The sequence below is a fragment of the Chelonoidis abingdonii genome, chromosome 16, assembly GCF_003597395.2.
Source record: "Chelonoidis abingdonii isolate Lonesome George chromosome 16, CheloAbing_2.0, whole genome shotgun sequence".
In the NCBI taxonomy this organism is placed as follows: Eukaryota; Metazoa; Chordata; order Testudines; family Testudinidae; genus Chelonoidis; species Chelonoidis abingdonii.
Window position 1 is genome coordinate 17,152,005 of NC_133784.1, and position 21,976 is coordinate 17,173,980.

At 50.3% G+C, this 21,976-nt stretch overlaps 1 protein-coding gene and 1 long non-coding RNA gene across 2 annotated transcripts in view; one reads left to right on the forward strand and one right to left on the reverse strand.

Moving 5' to 3' along the window:
* Window positions 1-32: 32 nt before the first annotated feature.
* On the reverse strand, window positions 33-11,476 carry GMPPB (GDP-mannose pyrophosphorylase B). The gene is made up of 9 exons (XM_032765774.2): window positions 11,287-11,476; window positions 11,118-11,198; window positions 10,871-10,919; window positions 10,478-10,620; window positions 8,584-8,742; window positions 8,070-8,148; window positions 7,679-7,806; window positions 1,149-1,331; window positions 33-533 (listed from the first exon to the last, which is right to left on the reverse strand). The coding sequence occupies exons 1-9, from the start codon at window positions 11,413-11,415 to the stop codon at window positions 402-404; spliced, it is 1,083 nt and encodes a 360-aa protein (XP_032621665.1). The 5' UTR covers window positions 11,416-11,476; the 3' UTR covers window positions 33-401.
* Window positions 11,477-11,481: 5 nt separating this feature from the next.
* LOC142047843 (uncharacterized) overlaps window positions 11,482-21,976 on the forward strand; it is a 41,052-nt gene continuing 30,557 nt past the window's right edge. The window contains exon 1 of the long non-coding RNA XR_012657109.1: window positions 11,482-12,318. This is a non-coding gene — a long non-coding RNA (uncharacterized LOC142047843). The remainder of the gene's footprint in view (window positions 12,319-21,976) is intronic.

Here is a 21,976-nt window from a genome sequence, read left to right on the forward strand (position 1 = left end):
CTACAGAAAGAAGGTGACATGAGGCCATTCAGTGCTTTTAGACAGTGTAATTGTATTGGGTAGGGCCCTGTAGGCCTGGCCCTCAGTGGCACACCAAGCTCCTACCAGCACCTAGGACAGGCATGTTGCAGCTGTGGCCCCCTGCTTTCTGCTGCTCCAGCATGGAGGCATGCCCCCCCCACCCCCAAGACCCTCCCAACAGCAGCCTCCTCAGAGCCCAGCAGCCTATGAGGGCCTAGTACTGCTCCCTGCTGTGAATCTCTCCCAGGCACCCTGGCAGAGATGCTGTGCCAGCAAAGCCAGTTCCTGTTTCCCCCTCCCCCACAAAATGCAGGGCTCTACTCCAGGAAACAGTGTTAACAGTTCAGTAGCAGGGGAGCTGGCCTAGCCCAGCCCAGCCGCTACATGATGATGCGAGGCTCTGGCACCGACTCTGCGATGGACTTGTGTGGCAGCACGTTGGCCCCGTTGAGATAGAGCTCATCATTGACGATGACATCCTCGCCCAGCACTGTCACGTTCTCCATCCGCACCTAACCGAGACAGGCCGCCTGTCAGCCAAGGCCCACCACATGCTCCCTGCATCAGAAGCAGCATGTCTTCCGCAGCCTGGGTAGGTGGGTGGACTTGCATGGTGCTTCAGCCACCCAACTCTATGCTGCCTCTCCTGGCTCCTGCTTGGGCCCCTCCCCCCACAACAAGCTGGGGCCATAGGCTAGAGGAGCGATGGGACCCACCACCACCCCTGCAGTCAGGCACAACAGCAGCTCCCTATTGTCAGGGCTAGGAGCAGCTTGGCCTCTCCCATACCTGCTCCCAGAGGAGGGATGAACTGGGATCTAGTCTCTCTAACTCCAGCCTGCCCTAAAGCCAGATTCTCCACCCCCGAGGTGGGGGCGAGGATACAAACTCCAGCTGCCACCTCTGTTCTTGTGCAGGAAGGGACTGTGTCCTGGGCCTTGCTGCCACTGTGTGCCCTAGCACCCCCAAACCAGCCAAGCATGGCCCCCAAAAGAAAACTGATCACAGCCATGACTCACCAGGGAGCACCAGTCAACTACCCATCAAGTGTCTGTGATAGATACACAGCCAGCCTCCTGGCTGCTAGGCCCTGCTGAAGGCATGCGCCAGTCTACCAGGTAACTCACCCACTGGCCAACAGATGACAGCCAGCCAACAATGCAGGATTCTAGCCAGGAGTGGGAGCGGATACGGGAGCCTTTCAGGATGGTGCAGCGCTTGATCCGTACCCCATCCTCCACCACCACCCCAGCCCCAATGGTGACATTGGGGCCAATTGTGCAGTTCTCACCGATCTGAGCACTTGGGTCCTGGAAAGGAAGAGTGAGGTGGATGTGGGCCTACACTACAGGGGCAGCTGCCCTGCCCTGGCACCAATTCCCACTGCTCCAGTCCTCATGGTGCTAGGGGTGTCTGGCCAGGGCTGGCACATATGCTTCAGCTGCATGGCTAGAGGAGCTGCCCTCTGAGAACAGAGCAGATGGCTGAGCAAGAAGAGCCATGGACCCAAGTCCTGGCTGATTCTCTATCAGCATAGGGGACCCTCACCCAGCAGCAGGGAGCTCCCTGGTTCAAGGCAGCCCTGTGCCAGGAGATACCAGCCCAAAGGAATCACACTCCCAGCCTGCTCTGCTGGAGGAGGCCCCATAGCTCTCCTACAGAGATGAGAGCCTGCCAGTACCCCCGACACCCCCCCAAATGCTGCACCTGCCAGTACTTAGGCACAGATGCCAGACCTGGTAACCCAGCAAGGGCCTGCTCCTCAGGTCAGTTGCTGAGCTCACTGTAACCCCCACTGTTGCAGGCAGGGAAGAGAGAGAGGGGAGCCTCCACCCCAGGCTCCCCCCTTCCCAGTAGCCAATCCCAGTGTCATCCTGTCCCTACATAACCATAACTTGGCATGGAGTCCTGCATGAGAGGGGGTAGCTACCTCTAAGGGAAGTGCTATTACAGATGCTTTCAATAGCCTGTGCCCTCAGAAGGGGCCAGCCCACCTCGCTCAGCCCATGCAGACTGTTTGGTGGGAGCTGCAGGGCTCAGCCATACTCAGAGGCCGCCTCAGGACCCCAGTGACAGCACAGCTCTAGGGCTACTCTCTATGCCCATCCCTCACCTTTCTGGCACCTGCTCAGCCAGCGAGACTGCAAGTTTTTTTTAGCACTCCACAATGTTCTGCCTGACCCTTGGGATGAGTATGGCGTGTATTTGCTATGGGCCTGTTTGACTGAAGTGTATAGTATGGGCTGGTTGGGTACCATGTGCTGAGGTTAGCTGAGAGCTTCGATCCCTAAGTCCTGAACCCTTAACCAGGGGGCAGAGCTACTCGGGTAGACGAGGGTTGAAAAGCCAGCTCCAAAGCAATGAGGAGAGGTTAGGGAGTGAGCAAGAGAGCCAGATATACTTTCTATTCCCTAAAGCTAGGCCAAGAAAGACTCCCCTCTCCCACCACAGGCTCCAAGAGTACAAATACTGCAGGCAAGAGTACAAGTCCAGCAGCAGAGCGGAGGCTCTCCAGTTTATTGCACTGAGTGAAGGATGGATGATTACCTGCCTCATGGGCACATGACCAGGAGCTGCTTGCAGCCCTCAGAGACTGGAGTGGCTGAACCAATGGAGCTAAGGGAGATAGAAGAGTACAATATCAAGCCTTCTGGGATACAGCAGAGCTGGCCCATCCTTGGTCTGACAGCCTCTGGGCTTCTGAGGAGGATGAAGGTCTCAGGGAAAGAGACCATCAAGCTGCAGCGGAAGGCAATAAACCCTTACTTAGGACCCTCCTCTCACACCAAGGACACCCTTCCAGGGGAAGGGACTCCACTAATTAGGAAGAGACAGGTAATAGTAATGGGGGATTCAATTATTAGAACAACAGCTTGGTTTGTGAGAAGCGCATGGTGAATTACCTGCTAGGTGCAAAGGTTGCATTCTCAAGACCTCTAGACAGATGTATATGCAGTGCTTGGGACGGGCTTGTGGTCATGCTACATGTAGGTACCAGTGACATAGGGCAAGGCAGATGAGGTCCTGGAGGCCAAATGTAGTCTGCTAGGTAAGAGGCTAGAATCCAGGAAAAGGGAAGTGCTCTGTTACACTGAAATGCTTCCAATTCCATGTGCAGGGCCGGCCAGACAGGCAGAACTGCAGGGTCTCATTGGATGAGACAATGGTGTTAGGAAGAGGGGCTTAGGTTTATTAGGGAAAGAAGGAGCCAGTACTTGAAGGAGGGGCTCCACCTAATCCAAACAGAACCAGACTGCGGGCATGTCAAATTAGAAAGGTTGCAAAGGAGTTTTTAATCTAAGGGCTGAGAGAAAGCTGACATGGTTTGGACAGACACACCCCTTAGAGGAGGATCTACTAATGGGGATTCTCTATATCCTAGTAAAGAGGCGAGGACAAAAGTTGATTAAGTGCAAGTAGGAACTGAAGAGAAACAGTCAAATGAAAGAGTCCCATTCAATTATATCACAAAGGCAGACAACCAAATATTGACCAGTTTTATATGCGCTTGTATACAAATGCAAGAAGTCTAAATACTAAGATGGGAGAACTTGAGTGTCTAGTGTTAAATGATGATAATGGGACACGGTAATACCAGGATCCTATATATGTTGTAATGATAGAGCAGGTCGTGCTAGTGGGGGAGTGTAAAAGAAAACAGAGTGAAACTTGTAAAAATCTTAAATTAATCAAACAGCACCAGAATTGCTGTAGATAGAAATTCCATGTTTGAATAATAAGAGAATACCAGTGGGAATATACCACCTGACCAGGACAGTGATTATGAAATGCTGATAGAGATTAGAAGTGAATATAGTTGAACCACTTCGTGAGAGTGTCAATAATGTAATTAAATTTAACATGGGGGGCGGGGGAGAGGATACCAAAGGAACTCATCATAGTAGCGTTTAACTTCAAAAAAGGGAATTACACAAAAATGAGGAAGCTAATTAAACAGAAATTAAAACTAATAGTTTCAGTAGTAAAATGCCTGCAAACTGCATGAAAACGCTTTAAAACACCATATTAGAGGCTTAAATGTATACCACAAAAAAAAAAAAAAAAAATACAGTAACTCCTCACTTAAAGTCATCCTGGTTAACATTGTTTCGTTGCTGATCAATTAGGGAACATGCTCATTTAAAGTTGCACAATAGTCCCTTATGTTGTTTGGAAGCTGCCTGCTTTGTCCACTGCTTGCAGAAAGAGCAGCCTATTGGAGCTAGCTGGTGGGGGCTTGGAACCAGGGTGGACTAGCAGCTCCTCTAAGGGTATGGCTACGCTTGGAATTTCAATGCTGCCGCGGCAGCGCTTTGAAGTGTGAGTGTGGTCAGAGTGGCAGCGCTGGCAGAGAGCTCTCCCAGCGCTGCACGTAAACCACATCCTCTACGGGTGACCGTTTTTGCAGCCGGCTGCCGCCCTGATTATACGACGCTTTACAGCGCTGTATCTTAAAGCGCTGTAAAGGTGAGTGTAGCCATACCCTAAGTTTCCTGTGCAGCAGCCGCCCCAGCAGCTACCAATGTCAGCAGTCCCTCCCCACTACTGCCATGATGCTCCTGCCCTCTGCCTTGAAAAGCTGCCTCCTGGGAGCCTTCCTGCCTTGCTATGGGGGGGGGGGGAGTGAGGCTAATGTCAGCGATGGGTTCCCCTCCTCTCTTCTCCTGCCCCCTGCTTACCCCTTCTCCATATAGAGCAGGGTGGGGCAGGATGGAGAGAGCTTGCTGATATACTTAAAAAGGAAATGTACTTTAAGTATGCAGACCACACTCTAAGAGGCAATGCACATCACTCTCTCCCACACACAGGGTATGTGTCTGGCTGTGTCTGTCTGCCATGCTGTCTCCCCTCCCTCCATCTGTGGTGCCTTGTAGAGTGTGAGGCTACATTAACAACGTGTTAACCCTTGAGTGCTGAGTGCTAGTTCATCATTTAGCAGCAAGGCATTCCCTGGGAAATATCCCACTCTCTTCCACCCTTTGACTTCACCACTTCAACCAAGCTTCACAATTATCATTGCTGTGTACAGTATTAATTTGTTTAAAACTTATACTGTGTGTGTATATATAGATAGTTTTTTGTCTGGTGAAAAAAATTTCCCTGGAACCCAACCCCTCTTATTTACATTAATTCTTATGAGGAAATTGGATTCACTTAAAGTTGCATTTTTCAGGAACATAACTACAACATTAAGCAAGGAGTTACTGTAGTAAGAGGAACAAAAAATTACTACATGACTAACCAACAGAGTAAAAGGCATGCTTTATAAATTAGAAGTCAAATCCTACTGAGGAAAATAGGAGCCTAAACTCTGGCAAGTGAAGTGTAAAATTATAACTAACATAAGAACAGCCATACAATTGGACCAATGGTTCATTTAACTCAGTATCCTGTCTGCAAACAGTAGCCAATGCTGGGTGCTTAAGAAGGAATGAATGAATGAGACAGCTGAGAAAAGAATGTGAAGAGTAATTAGCAAAAGAGAAGAACTGCCAGTAAAAAAATCCTTTAAGTCCATCAGAAGCAGGAAGCCTTCCAAACAATCAGTGGGGCCACTAGGCCATCAAGGTGCCAAAGGAGCACCTGGACTTTCAGAAAGCCTTTGACATGGTCCCTCACCAAAGGCTCTTAAGCAAAATAAGCTGTCATGGGATAAGAGGGAAGGCCCTCATTTATCAATAATTAGTTAACAGGAAACAGAGTGTGAATTAATGTCAGTTTTCACAGTGGGCAGAGGTAAATAGCAGGGTCCCCTGAAAATCTGCACTGGGACCAGTGCTGTTCAATATATTTGTAAATGATCTGGAAAAGGGGTAAACAGTGAGGTGGCAAAGTTTGTAGATGATGCAAAATTATTTAAGATAGTTAAATACAAAGCAGATTGGGAAGCGTTACAAAGGGATCTCCTACAACTGGGTGACTGGGCAACAAAATGGCAGATGAAATTAAATGTTGATCGCCATATTTGGGGTCGGGAAGGAATTTTCCTCCAGGGCAGATTGGCAGAGGCCCTGGAGGTTTTTCACCTTCCTCTGATGCATGGGGCACTGGTCACTTGCTGGAGGATTCTCTGCAGCTTGAGGACTTCACTAACTCAGACATAGGTTAGGGATTTGTTACAGGAGTGAGTGGGTGAGATTCTGTGGCCTGTATTATGCAGGAGGTCAGTCTAGATGATCACAATGGTCCTTTCTGTGTCTATGAGTCTAAATGCAAAGTAATGCACACTGGAAAATAATCTCAACTATACATACAAAATAATGGGGTCTAAGTTAGCTGTTCCAACTCAAGAAAGAGATGTTGGAGTAACTGTGGGTAGTTCTCTGAAAACATCCACTCAATGTGCACCAGCAGTCAAGAAAGTGAACAGAATGTTGGGAATCATTAGGAAAGGGAGAGATAATATGACAGAAATATATGCCACTATATGAAGCCATGGTACACCCACACTTTGAACAGTGTGTGTATTCTGGTTGCCCCATCTCAAAAAAGATATATTAGAATTGGAAAAGGTTCAGAGAAGAGCAACAAAAATTATTAGCAGTATGGAACAGCTTCCCATAGGAGGAAAGATTAAAAAGACTGGGACTGATCAGCTTGCAAAAAAGACCTCTAAGGGATGATATGATGGAGATTTATAAAATCATGGCTAGTGTGGAATAGGTGAATATGGAAGTATTATTTACCTCTTCACATAACACAAGAACCAGGGGTCACTCAATGAAATGAACAGACAGCATGTTTAAAACAAACATTCTTCACACAATGCACACTCACCCTGGGGACCTCATTCACAACACCCCCTGGCAAGATCAAAACTATAACTGAGTTCCAAAAAAGAATGAGATCAGTTCTTGGAGGATCTGTCCACCAGTGGCTATTAGCCAAGATGGTCAATGATGCAACCCAAGCACCAGGTGTCCCTAGCCTCTGCCTGCCAGAAGCTGGGACTGGACAACAGGAGATGGATCACTTGATAATGGCCCTTTTCTGCTCACCCCCTCTGAAGTACCTGGCATTGGCCATTGTCGGAAAACAGGACAGTGGAATAGCTGGACCTTTGGTCTGATCCAGTGTGGCCGTTCTTATGTTCTGTTCTTTCCACTCCCTCCCTGTGGGCTGGGCCCCAGGCACTGCCCAAGAGAGAGAATTACAGCCAGCTCCTTTCCTTGGGCTGGAAAGCATGAGCCTAGATGGCCCCTTGGCCAGGACTAGTCCAGGCTGTTGTCACAACAGCAAGAGCCCTGTCTCAGCTTCCTCAGACAGGGCCCAGGCAGCCCACACTCCCTGTCTGGGAGGGTCCAGGCCCAATGGGATGAGGGACCTGGCTGGGCTGGCCATAGCAGGCCTGCTGGGGTCCCACATGGGCTGCACAGGTTGGAGGCCAGTGCTAGTTAGTGTTCTGGGTCTGAATTTCCTAGCAGGCAGCAGCAGAGCTCAGCAAGCCAAAGCCCATGGCCCGCTACAGAGCCCTACCATCAGGAGCCACACGAGCCGGCTCAGCTCCCAGGGAACGGGGCGAGGCCAGCAGCAGGGTGACCAGAGTACTGCAAGCCCACCACGGGGTGTCACACTGGGGGTGCATCTACATCCAACCATGTCAGGATGGAAGCAGCACCCCAAGCACACTGCTGGGTGGAGGAGCACAGGCACTCACCACCAGCACGTTCCCCACGAAGCCAGGGCCCGCGTGCAGCCTCTCTGGGTGCTGGACCCTCAGCGACTGCAGGAACATGCACATGCCCGTCAGAAAGTCCTTGGGCTGCCCAATGTCCATCCAGAAGCCTGTAGAGACAGAGCAGCACTCACAGCTTACAGGGAGGGCAACTGAAATATGCCAAACCCCCGCAATAAGCACAGGAGATTCCCCCCATCCTCCTGGATGGGCCCAGAGAAGGCAGCTCATATACCCACTTGATGCCACCGGCGCAAGAGGCACACAGACGTGGGCCAGGAGGGTTCCTTTGTGCTGGGGCGGGGGAGAGGGGGCGGGAATGAATGTCTCCTTTACTTTGGGGCTGGGAAGGGGTCTCAGCGGGGTCCCTTACCCTGCAGTTCCATGGCATACAGCTCCGCATCCTGAGCCATCACCGGGAAGATCTCCTTCTCTATGGAGGTGGGCCGCAGCTACAGACAGACAGACACACACACGGCCCAGTCAGGGACATCTCTTCCAGCCTCGTGCTCCCGTTTACCCAGAGTGCACAGCCTCCCAGTTCCCACAATGCCCTGCAAGCACATGGCTGTTAAATCTACATGCAGCCTAGAGATTCCAGATGGTCATAAGTGCTCCTGGATGGGCCTGGTCTCTGCCTTCATCCTCCTTGGCTCCAACTGATCTGGCTGAGTGTCCCAACTGCTGGGAATCCCTCCCCTTCCACAGCCGCCTGTCTCCTGGAAAACCCCCAGCCCAACACACAGACTCCACCTGCCCTCTGCTACACATGCACACAAACCCAGGGAGGGAGGGGGTGCAGACCAGGAGACATGCCTCCCTCCCTCCCACTCCCAGCCATCACTCTCCCTGCTGAAGGCCGGGCCCACAGCTGGCCAGCTCCCTACCTGGATCCTGTGCAGGAGGCTGGGGTTGAAGATATACATGCCAGCATTTATCTTATTTGAGACAAACACCTGGGGTTTCTCCACGAAGCGGTGGATGCGTCCTGTCTCGGCTTCACACACCACCACCCCGTACTTGGAGGGCTCCTCCACCTTTGTCACCTGCAAGGCAAAGTCACTGCAAGGCACCTCCCTGCGGAATGACTGAGGGAAGAGCAGGTAGGCTCTGCCAGACCAGTCACTACATTGGCCAGGAAAGGGGCCAGGGCTGTTGCCCCTTTTAACAGACAAGGAAACTGAGGCATGCGGAAAGGACTTGGCCAGGATTGCACAGCCAGTAGTACAATTTCTACCAGCTGTACTTGGTGGGGGGCGGGGGAGGAGAGGCAGGGGCAGCAGGTTTGTATAATTTTTGATGGTGCCCAGAAAGGGGTCAAGTCCACCCCCGCTGCCCTGCCCACCTGCCTAAGGCTTTGTGGGAGAGTTTGGGTGCAGGAGAGGGTTTGGGATGCAGGTTCTAGAAAGAACCTTGGGTGCGGGAGGAGTGCGGGTTCCAGGATAGAGTTTGGCTGCTGGGGGCAGGCTTTGGGCTGGGGGAGGAGGCTGGAGTGCAGAAGGGGGTGCAGGAGGAGGTTTGGGTGCAGGCTCTGGGAGGGGGTTTGGGTGCTGCATGCAGCTCCAGGCTGGGAGAGAAAATTGGGGTGCAGGGCTGGGCCAGGGATGAGTAGTTTGGAATGCAGTAGGCAAGCTGCTCCAGGGCTAGGGTAGGAGACCAGAGAGAACTTCCCCCAGCCCTCTCCCCACCTGCAGCAGTGAGCTCCGGGGGAGGGGGACCCCCTTCCCAGCTCAACACTCACCCAGCTCAGCCTGACACTCACCCAAGCTCCCCCAGGCTGCTGCTCAGGAGATCCAGCCAGGATAATTGCCCCCACCCACCCTGGGGTCAACTTGGAGTTGCCTGCCAGAAGGGAGGAGGGGGGCTGTCACGTGCCTCCTCCCTTCCTCCGGCACAGCAGCCACCTCAGCCTGCCCCCGGCACCACTGCCTTGTAGCGGCCCGCTGCAGCAGCGGCTGGCGAGGAAGTGCAGCACAGAGCAGCTGGCCACTGCCCAGGGCAGGCAGGGACACTTGGGCGAGGTGCATGGGGGCAGCAGGTGGGCGGGGGTGGGGGAGAGACCCAGCCCCAAACACTAGTGGAGCCAGGCCCCCCATACAACTCGCCACCCCTAGAGATGGGTCATAAAGGCAGCAGCAGGGCTGTGCTTCATGCCCAGGGGGCTGATAAGGTGATCAGTCCGCCGACAATGAAGCGTGGTCCCTGCTAGTAGCACCAGCCTCTTCGCAGGGAGGAACTGAGGTGGGCCTTAGCCCCTCACATTTCACCAAGAAGCCCTGCCTCCTGCTCCTCCTCTTCCTTCTGAGGCCCCGACCCCTGGCTAGGCCAGAAGCATGGTCATGGTAATAGCTGCCCAGAGAGCCTAGGCAACTGTGGGGTACCCCAGACCCTCCATCTAGTCTGGGTGGCACAGCTCTAGGGGCACAAACACAGGCTGGAGGCTGCTCTTGGGCACCCTGGCCCCCCCACACAGGGCAGAACTACTAACTGTGGTATGTAACCCATCACTTAAATCAACCTCTGTACCAGATGACTGGAGAATACCTAATGTAACACTGATTTTTAAAAAAGGTTTCAGAGGTTATCCTGGCCCGGCTCCAGCGTCGAGCCACGCCAGGGAGTGGGATCGGGGGCATGGCCCTCCATTTTTACACAGGATCCAGCACTCCTGGCTGTGCCCCTAAAAGCCCAGGAACAAGTCCAGTATGGTACACCAAGTCAGTAGGCGGTGGCAGGAGCCAGTCCTGTGCCGACCCACCGGATCCAGCCCTGGGCACTCACCACGATGGAGCCCTCCTTGCCGTGGTGCTTGTGGAATCGCACCATGTCTGTGAAGGGGAAGTCGCAGATCACGTCGCTATTTAGGACGAAGAAAGGTTCCGAGCTCTCAGTCAGCAGCTCCCGGGCCAGCGCCAGGGGCCCCGCTGTGGAGGGAACACGGCTCAGAGAGAGCTGGCAGGGGGGCAAGGCCACCCACTGCTCCCCAAGGTGGATACAACAGCTGCCAGCAAGCTCTGGCTCTACCCTGTGCTGAGCCAGCCACTTAGCTTCAGTTTTATGCGTTGGAACGAGAAGCCTCACTCCGTACCTGTAAACTGCACGAGCAGGTAGTTGGGCCCCTTGGCCAACCCTGCAGGGGGCCCCATTGAACATGGGGGATGGGCACAGACTCACCTGTGCCCAGTGGCTCCTTCTCATGAGACAGGGAGATGCGAATGCCCAGCTAAGAAAGGTAACAGAATCCAGGGTCAGGAAGATGCACTGCACCAATGACCATTCGCTGCCCCCCAACGCCACGCTACTCTGCCCAACCCCCTGCCCCTCCCACATGGCCCCCTTGTCCCCCCACATAACCCAGCCCCTCCCACATAGCCCCCACCCCGCGCTGTGACCCGGGGGCTCCCTGCGCCCCCGGACTCACCCGTTGCTCCTGCTCCCGCATCGCCCCCTCCAACACCTCCGACATGTAGCTGACAGCCAGGATCACGTGATCGACGCCCGCCTGCCGGGGAAGGGGAAAGCGAGTCAGCGGCGGGGGCCTAGGAGCCGCCGGGGCGGGGTTCGGGGCCCGGGCCCGGCCCCGGCCCTACCTGGCGCAGAGCCTCCAGCTGGTGCAGCAGTATGGGCTTGTTGCAGAACTCCACCAGCGGCTTCGGGGTGCTGAGCGTCAGCGGCCGCAGCCGGGTGCCGTAGCCGCCCACCAGGATCAGCGCCTTCATCGCCCTGTGCGGGGAGGGAGCCGCCACGTCAGGCTGGCGCGCGAGGAGGCAGGGCCCGCTCCGCCCCCTGTCCGACCGTCACCCCGGCCCAGCCCGCGCTCATTCACCGGCCTCGTCGCCTGTCCGGCTCCGCCGCGCCCCTCAGGCGGGGGAAGCCCAGGCCGGGCCGCTCACCAATCCGAACAGCAGACGTGTCTCTCCACCCTGTCGGCCAATCACGCAGCACGCAACGTCAGTGCCATAGTAACCGCAGACTTCACAGCAGAGACTCTCGCGCGCAGGGCGACGGTCTGGCGCAGGAACACTGACGTCTCAGGAGCCAGGGCAAATCGCGCCCCTCGTATCGTGGGGCCGGCCGGGTCTGTTAGAGCAGGCTCCCGAGCTGCTCGTAGCTGGAGCAGCCTCCGGCGGGGGCATGTGCCAGGCTAGGGCGGAGGAGGTGAGGGGTTTCTAGCCCAGGGTGGTTGTGCCGGGGCAGGGCTAGAGAGGAGGCTGCACAGAGGAGCTATGGAAATGTAAGCAGTCAGAACAGGCTCTAGCCTGACATCTGGTGGTGAGCTGTGGAAAAGGAATTTAGGGGCTGATCTCGTTTGCATGGGCACAGCCACACTGCCTAGGCTGAACATAAGAGCAGCTGTACTGGCTCAGACCAAAGATCCATCTAACCCAGTATCCTGTCTACCGACAGTGGCCAATGCCAGGTGCCCCAGAGGGAGTGAACCTAACAGGTAATGATCAAGTGATCTCTTTGCTGTCAACCATCTCTACCCTCTGACAAAGAGAGGTTAGGGACACCCTTCCTTATCCATCCTGCCTAATAGCCATTAATGGACTTAATCTCCATGAATTTATCCAGTTCTCCTTTAAATGCTGTTAAAGACCTGGCCTTCACAACCTCATCAGGTAAGGAGTTCCACAAGTTGACTGTGCGCTACGTGAAGAAGTTGTTCCTTTTGTTTGTTTTAAACCTGCTGCCCATTAATTTCATTTGGTGGCCCCTAGTTTTTGTATTATGGGAATAAGTAAATAACTTTTCATTATCTACTTTCTGCACATCACTCATGATTTTATATACGTCTATCATATCCCCCCTTAGTCTCCTATTTTCCAAGCTGAAAAGTCCTAGCCTCTTTAATCTCTCCTCATATGGGACCTGCTCTAAACCCCTAATCATTCTAGTTGCCTGATGGGACTGCTGGCCCAAATGGTCACTGGCTGCTGTGGGAAGGACAGTAGAACTGTACTTGGCACTTCATGATGGAGGAACTTGCCCTCAACCAAGTAGCTGGGGACAGGTATTTGTACTTGGTAATGTAGACCGCTTTTGAGGGCCCTAAACACTATTTTGACTCCGCTCTCCACTGTGTAATAACAGAGCTAATTTTGACTCCATTAGGAGTCTTGTTACGTGCTGCAGAGCTGAAATCACAATACCCAGGTCTAAGCATTAGACCTACTTTGAGCTAATGGTACACTAGCACTGAGGCTCCCCTACTCCCAGCTGAAATCACTAAAGAGCTGAAATCACTGAGTGTTGTGTTAAGTAGGGGGAGAGCCTGAAGATATATTGGTGAGTGGCTAACGGGACAGCTGGTGGAGACTGCAGCAGAACCTCCTGGAGAGGCATGGCAATCAACCATCAACACGCAGAGCACGTAAGGTGCTCCCATACCTATCCCCGTTCCGCCTATGCTGGGAGGTAGACTTGGCAGAGGAACTTCTGAACTTTGAGGGGGGCTGCATTAACTAAGGACAGAAACTGTGGGAGGGGTGACTTTGGGTTACTGGACTGAAGAACCACTCGGGGGCTGCACTGACCAGGGACAGAAACTGCGGAGGGGTGACATTGGGTTATTGGACTCAAGAACCAAAGGGAAGGGACACGGTCCAATCTGCTTGGGGGTGGGTCTTTGCGTTCATGGTTTGTGTTTATGAACCCTAGTTATGGTGTTTTCCCAATTTAATGCTGTGTTGTTTACCTCACGTTATTAAAGATTTTTGCTACACTGAGACTCTGCGCTTGCGAGAGGGGAAGTATTGCCTCTCTGAGACACCCAGGGGTGTCTGTGTAATTTTCCCAGGTCACTGGGTGGGGGCTTGAGCTGGTTTTGCATTGTATTGTTGAAAGGGAACCCCTATGTGCTGAACCCGGCCCTTGCTGCTGTCAACTCGGCCTCACAGAAGGGTTACAGAAGAAAAAGAGAGAGAAGAAAGAGGGAAAGAAAAGACCAGCTGGACCTGCTAAAGAGGCAGAACCAGAACCCCCTGGCCCCAACGACTTTCATCACTCCCAAAATCCACAAATGGGAACACTTATGTCCTGCATACAGCGAGGACAATGATATTGCTAAATATCTGACTACCTTTGAAAGGCTGTGTGTAATACATGAAATCCCTGATGATAAGAGAATTCTTACCTGATTGCAAAATTAACTGGTAAAGCTTGAAATGTATTCAATGGAATGCCTATTGAAGATGCTTTAGACTATTGTCAACTTAAAGATACTGTTCTGCGAAGTTTTCAGATTACCCCCAGTCATATAGAATTAAATTTAGGAATCTTAAAAGGGTTATTGGGATGAGTAATGGGGAATATGTAAACAAAATGAAATATTTGTTGAGAAAATGGGTGAGGAGTAAAGAGATGGCAAGTTTTGAAGAAATGCTTGATCTTGTTGCTTAAGAGGTTTTCTTAAGCATATGTAAGGCTGAAGTAAAGCAGTGTCTGTGGGACAAACATGTAAAGACTGTGGATGAGATGTTTCTTTTTAGCTGATGGCTCTGAAAAGACTCAGGCGTCTATTGAGGGCAGGCCACAGAAAGAGGGGTTTAAAACTGATGGGAAGGGAAGATTCCATTTTGCCCCGAGAAGAGAGAAGGGGGTTGGGAGCCTAAACATGCTCTTACCCCAAACCGTCCCTCTACTGGTAATTCCTGTCCCAAATCCCCTGTAAAAGCTGAAGAGCCCAAAAGGTGCTATCAGTATAATTCCACTTATCACCTGAGGAATAAATGTCCTGTTTTAGGAGGAAGCAGGCATCCAACAGCTCATGTTAGTTCTGCTGTCCTCAGCACAGAAACCCCCCAAGCAATTGAAATCTATCATATTGTTTTTGTGCGATTAGCCTCTGCAGAACCAGATATGGAGCATGTTAAGGTTGTCCAAATTAATGGCAGGGAATACTTGGGGCAGAGGGTTACGGGGCCCAGATCTCTCTGGTTAAGCAGAGTGTGGTCCCAAAGGCCAGTATGCTACTGGCCAAATGGCAGAGATTGTGAGGTGGGTGAAAGCAGATTCCTCATGCCACTAGCTCAAATCCATGTGGTGTGGGAAGGTTTGGAAAGTTTTTTGACTGGGGGGATAATGGAACACCTCCTAGTCGACCTGCTCCTTGGTAATGATTTTTTCCATGTAGCTCAGGTTAAAGTATTTGCCTGCAGCAGGAGGGAGTTCTATGCCGGGACCCCTGGAGGAAAGGGTAAGGTCTCAGGAACTGCTGAGAGAATGGGAGAGAGTCTCCTTGATTCTTCTGCAGCAGGGGGAAGCCATATGCTTCCAGGTGGGAGCAGGGCCGGCACTTCCACTAGGCGATCCTAGGTGGTTGTCTAGGGCGGCAGGATTTGGGGGGTGGTATTTTGGTGCCTTTGGCGGAAATTAGGCGGCGGGGGTCCTTCTGCTCCAGGTCTTCAGTGGAAGTACGACGGCAGGACTTTCACTCACTCTGGGACCTGCCGCCCAAGTGCCCCGAAGACGCGGAGCAGAAGGACCCCCACAGCCGAATGCTCAGAGGATGAGTGCTGCTGCCTAGGGTGGCAAAACCCGTGGTGCCACTCCTGGGTGGGAGGGTGGTTGAGACCAACTCCTGCATTGCAGCTAGAGACAACACCACATCAGAGATGGGGGTGTAATGCCTGCCAGGGAGAGGACTGTCCAGGTTGTTAGCTGCCAGCAGGTCACAGCTGAACCAGAGATAAAACTGGCTCTAAGGAGCACAGAGAAATGTGGCCCAGAGAAGGGGCAGGGAACCTCAGAAACCACTGAGGTGGGTGAGGATTCCTGTGATTCTGTAACACAGAGAAGCAGTGTGCTTCCAAGTATGGGAGGGGCTGAGACTAGCTCATTTCCGCAGAAGGCAACCTGCCCTAAGGGGCAGGAGAAGTGTTGTTAGTGATTAAGGAAACTGTCCCAGTTAGCTGTCAGAGTTTTTCAGCTGAACAAGGGATAGAACCCTTCCTAGGGAGCACAGAGAAATGTGTCTTAGGAGGAGGCCTAGAGGAGGAAACTGGGGAAGGAATAGTGGGGGTACAGGAATGTCTCCTCACTGGTCATTTGGGAGAGGATGCCCAGGACAGAGTGGCTAAGTCAGCATCTGTGCACTCAGCCCATGACCCAGTGTTTGAGAGGGAACTGTGTGACCGACTTCCTGGAGGGGTGATGGAGGGTACCCCAATACAGGTCCTGGTTTTTCAGGATGCTATTTCTGATAAGTTTTTGGAAAGTAACTGTGTCTCTTTACATGAAGATGCAGCACCAATGCCAGGGATAGCAGAGCTGTTGAGACCAGGAGATTGCCAGGTGGCAGTTTGTGAGAACACAAATGACAGAGAAGGGAGTGTTTTCTTCAAGGCTAGGGAGAGACAGGGAGCATTTATGGAAAAGCTGCTAGGAAAAGGTGTATCTGATCAAAGGGTAAACACACCTAGCCCAGAGAGCACAGATCACAGAGTTGTAGGGGGCAGGGAAGGACTCAGTGCTGGGAGCGGGAAACACAGGGTAACCTCAAAAGGAGAGTTGAATTTTCTGCATATGTATAGTCCTGGGATTGGGAGACTGCTCCCCAAAAGGCCAACCAATGTGCAGGATCCCATGAACACCTATTTTGCCAGACCCTGAGGCACCAAAATTCATAAGAACAGCCCTACTGGGTCAGACCAAAGGTCCAACTAGCCCAGTATCCTATGTTCCAACAGTGGCCAGTGCTGGGTGCTCCAGAGGGAATGAACAGAACAGGTAATCATCACATGATCCATCCCCTGTCACTCATTCCCAGCTTCTGGTAAACAGAGGCTAGGAACACCATTCCTGCCCATCCTGACTAATAGCCATTGATGGACCTATCCTCCATGAATTTATCTAGTTCTTTTTTGAACCCTGTTAGGGTCTTGGCCTTCATTGCATCCTCTGGCAAGGAGTTCCACAGGTTGACTGTGTGTTGTGTGAAGAAATGCTTCCTTTTATTTGTTTTAAACCTGTTGCCTATTAATTTCATTTGGTGACCCCTAGTTCTTGTGTTATGAGATGTAGTAAACAACACTTCCTTATCTACTTCCTCTACGCCAGTCATAATTTTATAGACCTCAATCATATCTCCCCTTAGCCGTCTCTTTTCCAAGCTGAAAAGTCCCAATCTTATTAATCTCTCCTCATACGGAAGCTGTTCCATACCCCTAATCCTTTTTGTTGCCCTTTTCTGAACCTATTCCAATATATCTTTTTTGAGATGGGGCAACCACATCTGCACACAAAATTCAAGATGTGGGCATACCACCGATTTATATAGAGGCAACATGATATTTTCTGTCCTATTATCTGTCCCTTTCTTAATTCTTAAGCGTTCTGTTCGCTTTTTTGACTGCTGCTGCACATTGATGTTTTCAGAGAACTATCTACGATGACTCCAAGATCTCTTTCTTGAGTGGTAACAGCTAATTTAGACCCCATCATTTTATATGTATAGTTGGGATTATACTTTCCAATGTGCTATACTTTGCATTTATCAACATTAAATTTCATTTGCCATTTTGTTGCCCAGTCACCTGGTTTTGAGAGATCCTTTTGTAGTCTACAGACCTCTTCGCAGTCTGCCTGGGTCTTAACTATCTTTAGTAATTTTGTATCATCTGCAAATTTTGCCACCTCCTTGTTTACCCCTTTTTCCAGATTATTTATGAATATATTAAATAGGACTGGTCCAAGAACAGACTCCTGGGGGACACCACTATTTACCTCTCTCCATTCTGAAAACTGACCATTTATACCTGCCCTTTTCCCCCCATCTTTTGACCAGTTACCAATCCATGAGCACACCTTCCCTCTTATCCCATGGCAGCTTACTTTGTGTAAGAGCCTTTGGTGAGGGACATTGTCAAAGGCTTTCTGAAAATCTAAATACACTATATCCACTGGATCCCCTTGGTCCACATGCTTGTTGACCCCCTCAAAGAATTCTAGTAGATGACTAAAGCCATGTTTTCAAGTATCAGAAGGGTAGCCGTGTTAGTCTGGATCTGTGAAAAGTGACAAAAAGTCTTGTGGCACCTTATAGACTGAGGCCTTGGCTACACTTGAGAGTTACAGCGCTAGTGGTGGCTTTACAGCGATGTAATTAACTCCTCGTCCACACTGGCAAGGCACATACAGCGCTGTATCTCCCTGGCTACAGCGCTGGTTGTACTCCACCTCCACGAGAGGAATAAAGAGAATAGCGCCACGAGAGGAATAAAGAGGCACCAGTGTAAACAGGGAATAATCTTACTACGCTGTAACTGACCTCCGGAAGCTTCCCATAATGCTTTTAAGTAAAGATAACGCTCTTTGTTTTGTTGTGATGCCTCTGTTTGTTTTGTTGGGAACTCGGGGCTCCTGGAGCTGCTTATCAAAAAAACAAACACAGCTACTGTTTGGTGTGAATGAGCTCTCTTTGGAACGCCCACAGCTAGTGTTTGCTTGAAGAGAGGGTAAGGAAGGGGCTTGAGGAGAGAAGCAGCGCGGCGTGCAGGGGCGGGGGGGTGTCTGTTTCAAGGAGGCTGCTTATCTGGTCTGCGAGGGAAAAAAACAAAGAGGGCTATTTGCTTTGAATGAGTGAGAGAGGGGTAGGGGAGAGGGTCAAAACTTGCAAGGCAGCTGCTGACAGAGTGTCAGCTCCAAAAATCCACTCTCTCTCTCCCCCACGCTCCCTGTCACACTCCACCCCACCCCTCTCTTTTGAAAAACACGTTGCAGCCACTTGAACTCTGGGATAGCTGCCCATAATGCACTGCTCCCAATGTCGCTGCAAATGTGGCCATGACAGTGCGCTGGTAGCTGTCAGTGTGGCCAGATTGCAGTGCTTTCCCTACTCAGCTGTACGAAGACAAGTTGAACTCCCAGCGCTGTACAGCTGCAAGTGTAGCCTTACCCTAACAGACGTATTGGACCATAAGCTTTCGTGGGTGAATACTCACTTCGTCTGATGGATCAATATGTCTGTTAGTCTATAAGGTGCTACAGAACTCTTTGTCGCTAAAACCATGTTGATGCTTCCTCAACAAATTATGTTCATCTATATGTCTGAGAATATTGTTTTTTTATTACAGTTTCAACCAGTTTGCCCAGTACTGAAGTCAGGCTTACCGGCCTGTAATTGCCGAGATCACCTCTGGAGCCCTTTTTAAAAATTGGCGTCACATTAGCTATTCTCCAGTCATCTGGTACAGAAGCTGATTTAAATGATAGGTTATAAACTACCGTTAGGAGTTCTGCAATTTCACGTTTGAGTTCCTTCAGAACTCTTGGGTGAATATCATCTGGTCCTGATGACTTATTGCTGTTTAATTTATCAATTTTTGTTCCAAAACCTCCTCTAATGATACCTCAGTCTGGGACAGTTCCCATGCAGCTTGCAAGGATTTCACTTTGGTGCTGTACCCTTTAATTTCTGTTTAACTAACCTCCTCATTTTTGTATAGTCCCCTTTCTGAAATTAAATGTTACAGTATTGGGCCACTGTTGTGTTTTTTATGCCACAGGGATGTTAAATTTAATTATATCATGGTCACTGTTACCAAGCGGTCCAGCTATAGTCACCTCTTGGACCAGATTCTGGGCTCCATTTAGGACTAATCAAGAATTGCCTCTCCTCTGAGGGGTTCCAGGACCAGCTGCTACAAGAAGCAGTCATTTAAGTTGTCAAGAAATTTTCTCTCTGCATCCCGTCCTGAGGTGACATGTACCCAGTCAATATGAGGATAATTGAAATTGCCCATTATTATTATTGAGTTTTTTATTTTAATAGCCTCTCTAATCTCCCTTAGCATTTCATAGTCACTATCACTGTCCTGGTCAGATGGTCAGTAATGTATCCTTACCGCTATATTCTTATTATTAGAGCATGGAATTTCTATCCATAGAGAGTCTATGGTACAGTTTGATTCATTTATTATTTTTACTTCGTTTGATTCTACATTTCCTTTCGCATATAATGCCACTCCCCCACCAGCACAACCTGTTCTGTCCTTCCAATATATTTTGTACCCTGATATTACTGTATCCCATTGATTATCCTCATTCCCTCAAGTTTCTGTGATGTCTATTATATCAATATCCTCATTTAATACGAGGCACTCTAGTTCACCCATTTTATTATTTAGACTTCTAGCATTGGTATATACCATATATACTTGTTCATTAGCTTGTTCGTTTAGAAGATGACCCCACCCCCAAGATAGTTAGGTAAAAATAGCAAAAACTGTATGACCCTTTATTTCAAGGGTTGGCAAACTTTGGCTCCTGGCCCGTCAGGGTAAGCCGCTGGCAGGTCGGGATGTTTTGTTTACTTGGAGCGTCTGCAGGCATGGAGCCCCTCAGCTCTCTGTGGCCGCAGTTCTCCATTCCCAGCCAATGGGAGCTGCGCACCACTTTCCGCAGCTCCCATTGGCTGAGATCGGCAAACTGCGGCCCCAGGGAGCTGAGGGGCTCCATGCTTGTAAAAGCTCCAGGTAAACAGAACGACAGTGCATTAGATAGTCAATTCAATGATTCAATAGAGTTTAAAATCATCACATTTTATAAGCCAACCCCCGCTCTTTGGTGCATCACTTTTTTACCAAAAATATTTGATTTATGAACGAACATACATGGTAAGCACTTTAAAAACTTGTCTCCTTTTAGCTGTGTGCCATTACATGGTGTGATTGAATGGGACTCTTTTTTATTTAACTGTTTCTGATCAGACCCTGCCTGTATTTTATCATTTTCCATCCTCTTGTCTTCACTTGGACATAGAGATTAATAGATCCTCCCCCAAGGGATGCCAAACCATGTGCTCCTCTGCACCTGTTGGCTTTCTCCCAGCCTTTAGTTTAAAAACTGCTCTACGACCTTTTTAATATTCAGTGCCAGCAATCTGGTTCCATTACAGAAACATGATTAAATTAAGAGCCCACACACAGGGGAACACTGGAGGGAAAGAAAAGTCAGTGACTGATTACATGAGAGAGAGTCAAAGGGGTAATGAACAAACTAACCTCAAACTAGAATATCTGAACAGAGGGCGTGGTATTATAAAGATACTTGTAAATGCAAATCTGTGATAAAAATTTTGGTATTAATGTTAAGTTTTGGGGATAAGAATTTTGACACGGATGTTAAACCTTATGATAATGCTAGTTTTCAGTTAATACCTGTAAACAGACTTAAAGCTTACCACAGCAGAGAAACTGTAACAAACCTGGTTTCCTGGGTGATGAGGAAACTGAGGCATGCTGCCTCATGGCCTTAATGGCTGGGTGCCAAGAAAACTATAACACAAACTGCCTTTGAAATAGTCACTGATTAACCCTCTTGCAGTAAACTAAGGGGGCAGGTGTGAAAGTGTTAAAATCAGCTTAGAATGCATCATGCTTTTACTTCATTTGACTTATAATCACTTAAAATCTATCTTTGGTAGTTTGTTTTATTCTACCTGAAGCAGTGCATTTGGTTTGAAGCATGTCAGAGACTCCTCTTGGGATAACAAACCTGGTGCATGTCAATTTCTTTGTTAAATTGACAAATTCTTATAAGCTTGCAGTGTCCAGCGGGCATAACTGGACACTACAAGACGGAGGTTCCTAGGGTTGTGTCTGGGACTAGAGATATTAGCTAGTGTCATTCGATTGCAAGTAGCTGGGAGCAGCTTACATGCGAAAGGCTATGCATGAACAGCCCAGGAGTGGAGGTTCTCACAGCAGAGCAGGGTAAGGCTGGTCCCCAGAGTCAAGGATTAGAGTGACTTAACAGGTCACTGGTCCAGATAACACCAGGGGAACGTCACAGTGGTGAGGCGAGATGTTTCTCTAGCCCGAGGTGGGGTGGGGGGCTGTGCTGGGGCGGAGTGGGGGAAGGCGAGGTGTTTCTGTAGCCATGGGGAGGTGCGCTACAAGGTGTTTCTGTAACCCAGGGGTGCCATGCCAGGGCAGGCTGGGGGCAGAGATGAGGGGATTCTCTAGCCTGGTGGAGCCGTGAGAGGGCAGAACTGAGGGGGCAGGTAACATATTTCTCTAGCCTTGTGTGGCTGTACCAGGGCAGGGCTGGGGCGAGCGTGTGTGGGGGGGTGCTAGGTGTTTAAGAAGATAAGAGTAGCCATACTGGGTCAGACCAAAGGTCCATCAGCCCAGTATCCTGTCTACCGACAGTGGCCAATGCCAGGTGTTCCAGAGGGAGTGAACCTAACAGGTAGTGATCAACTGATCGCTCTCCTGCCATCCATCTCCACTCTCTGACAAACAGAGGCTAGGAACACCATTCAAGATGTGGGCATAC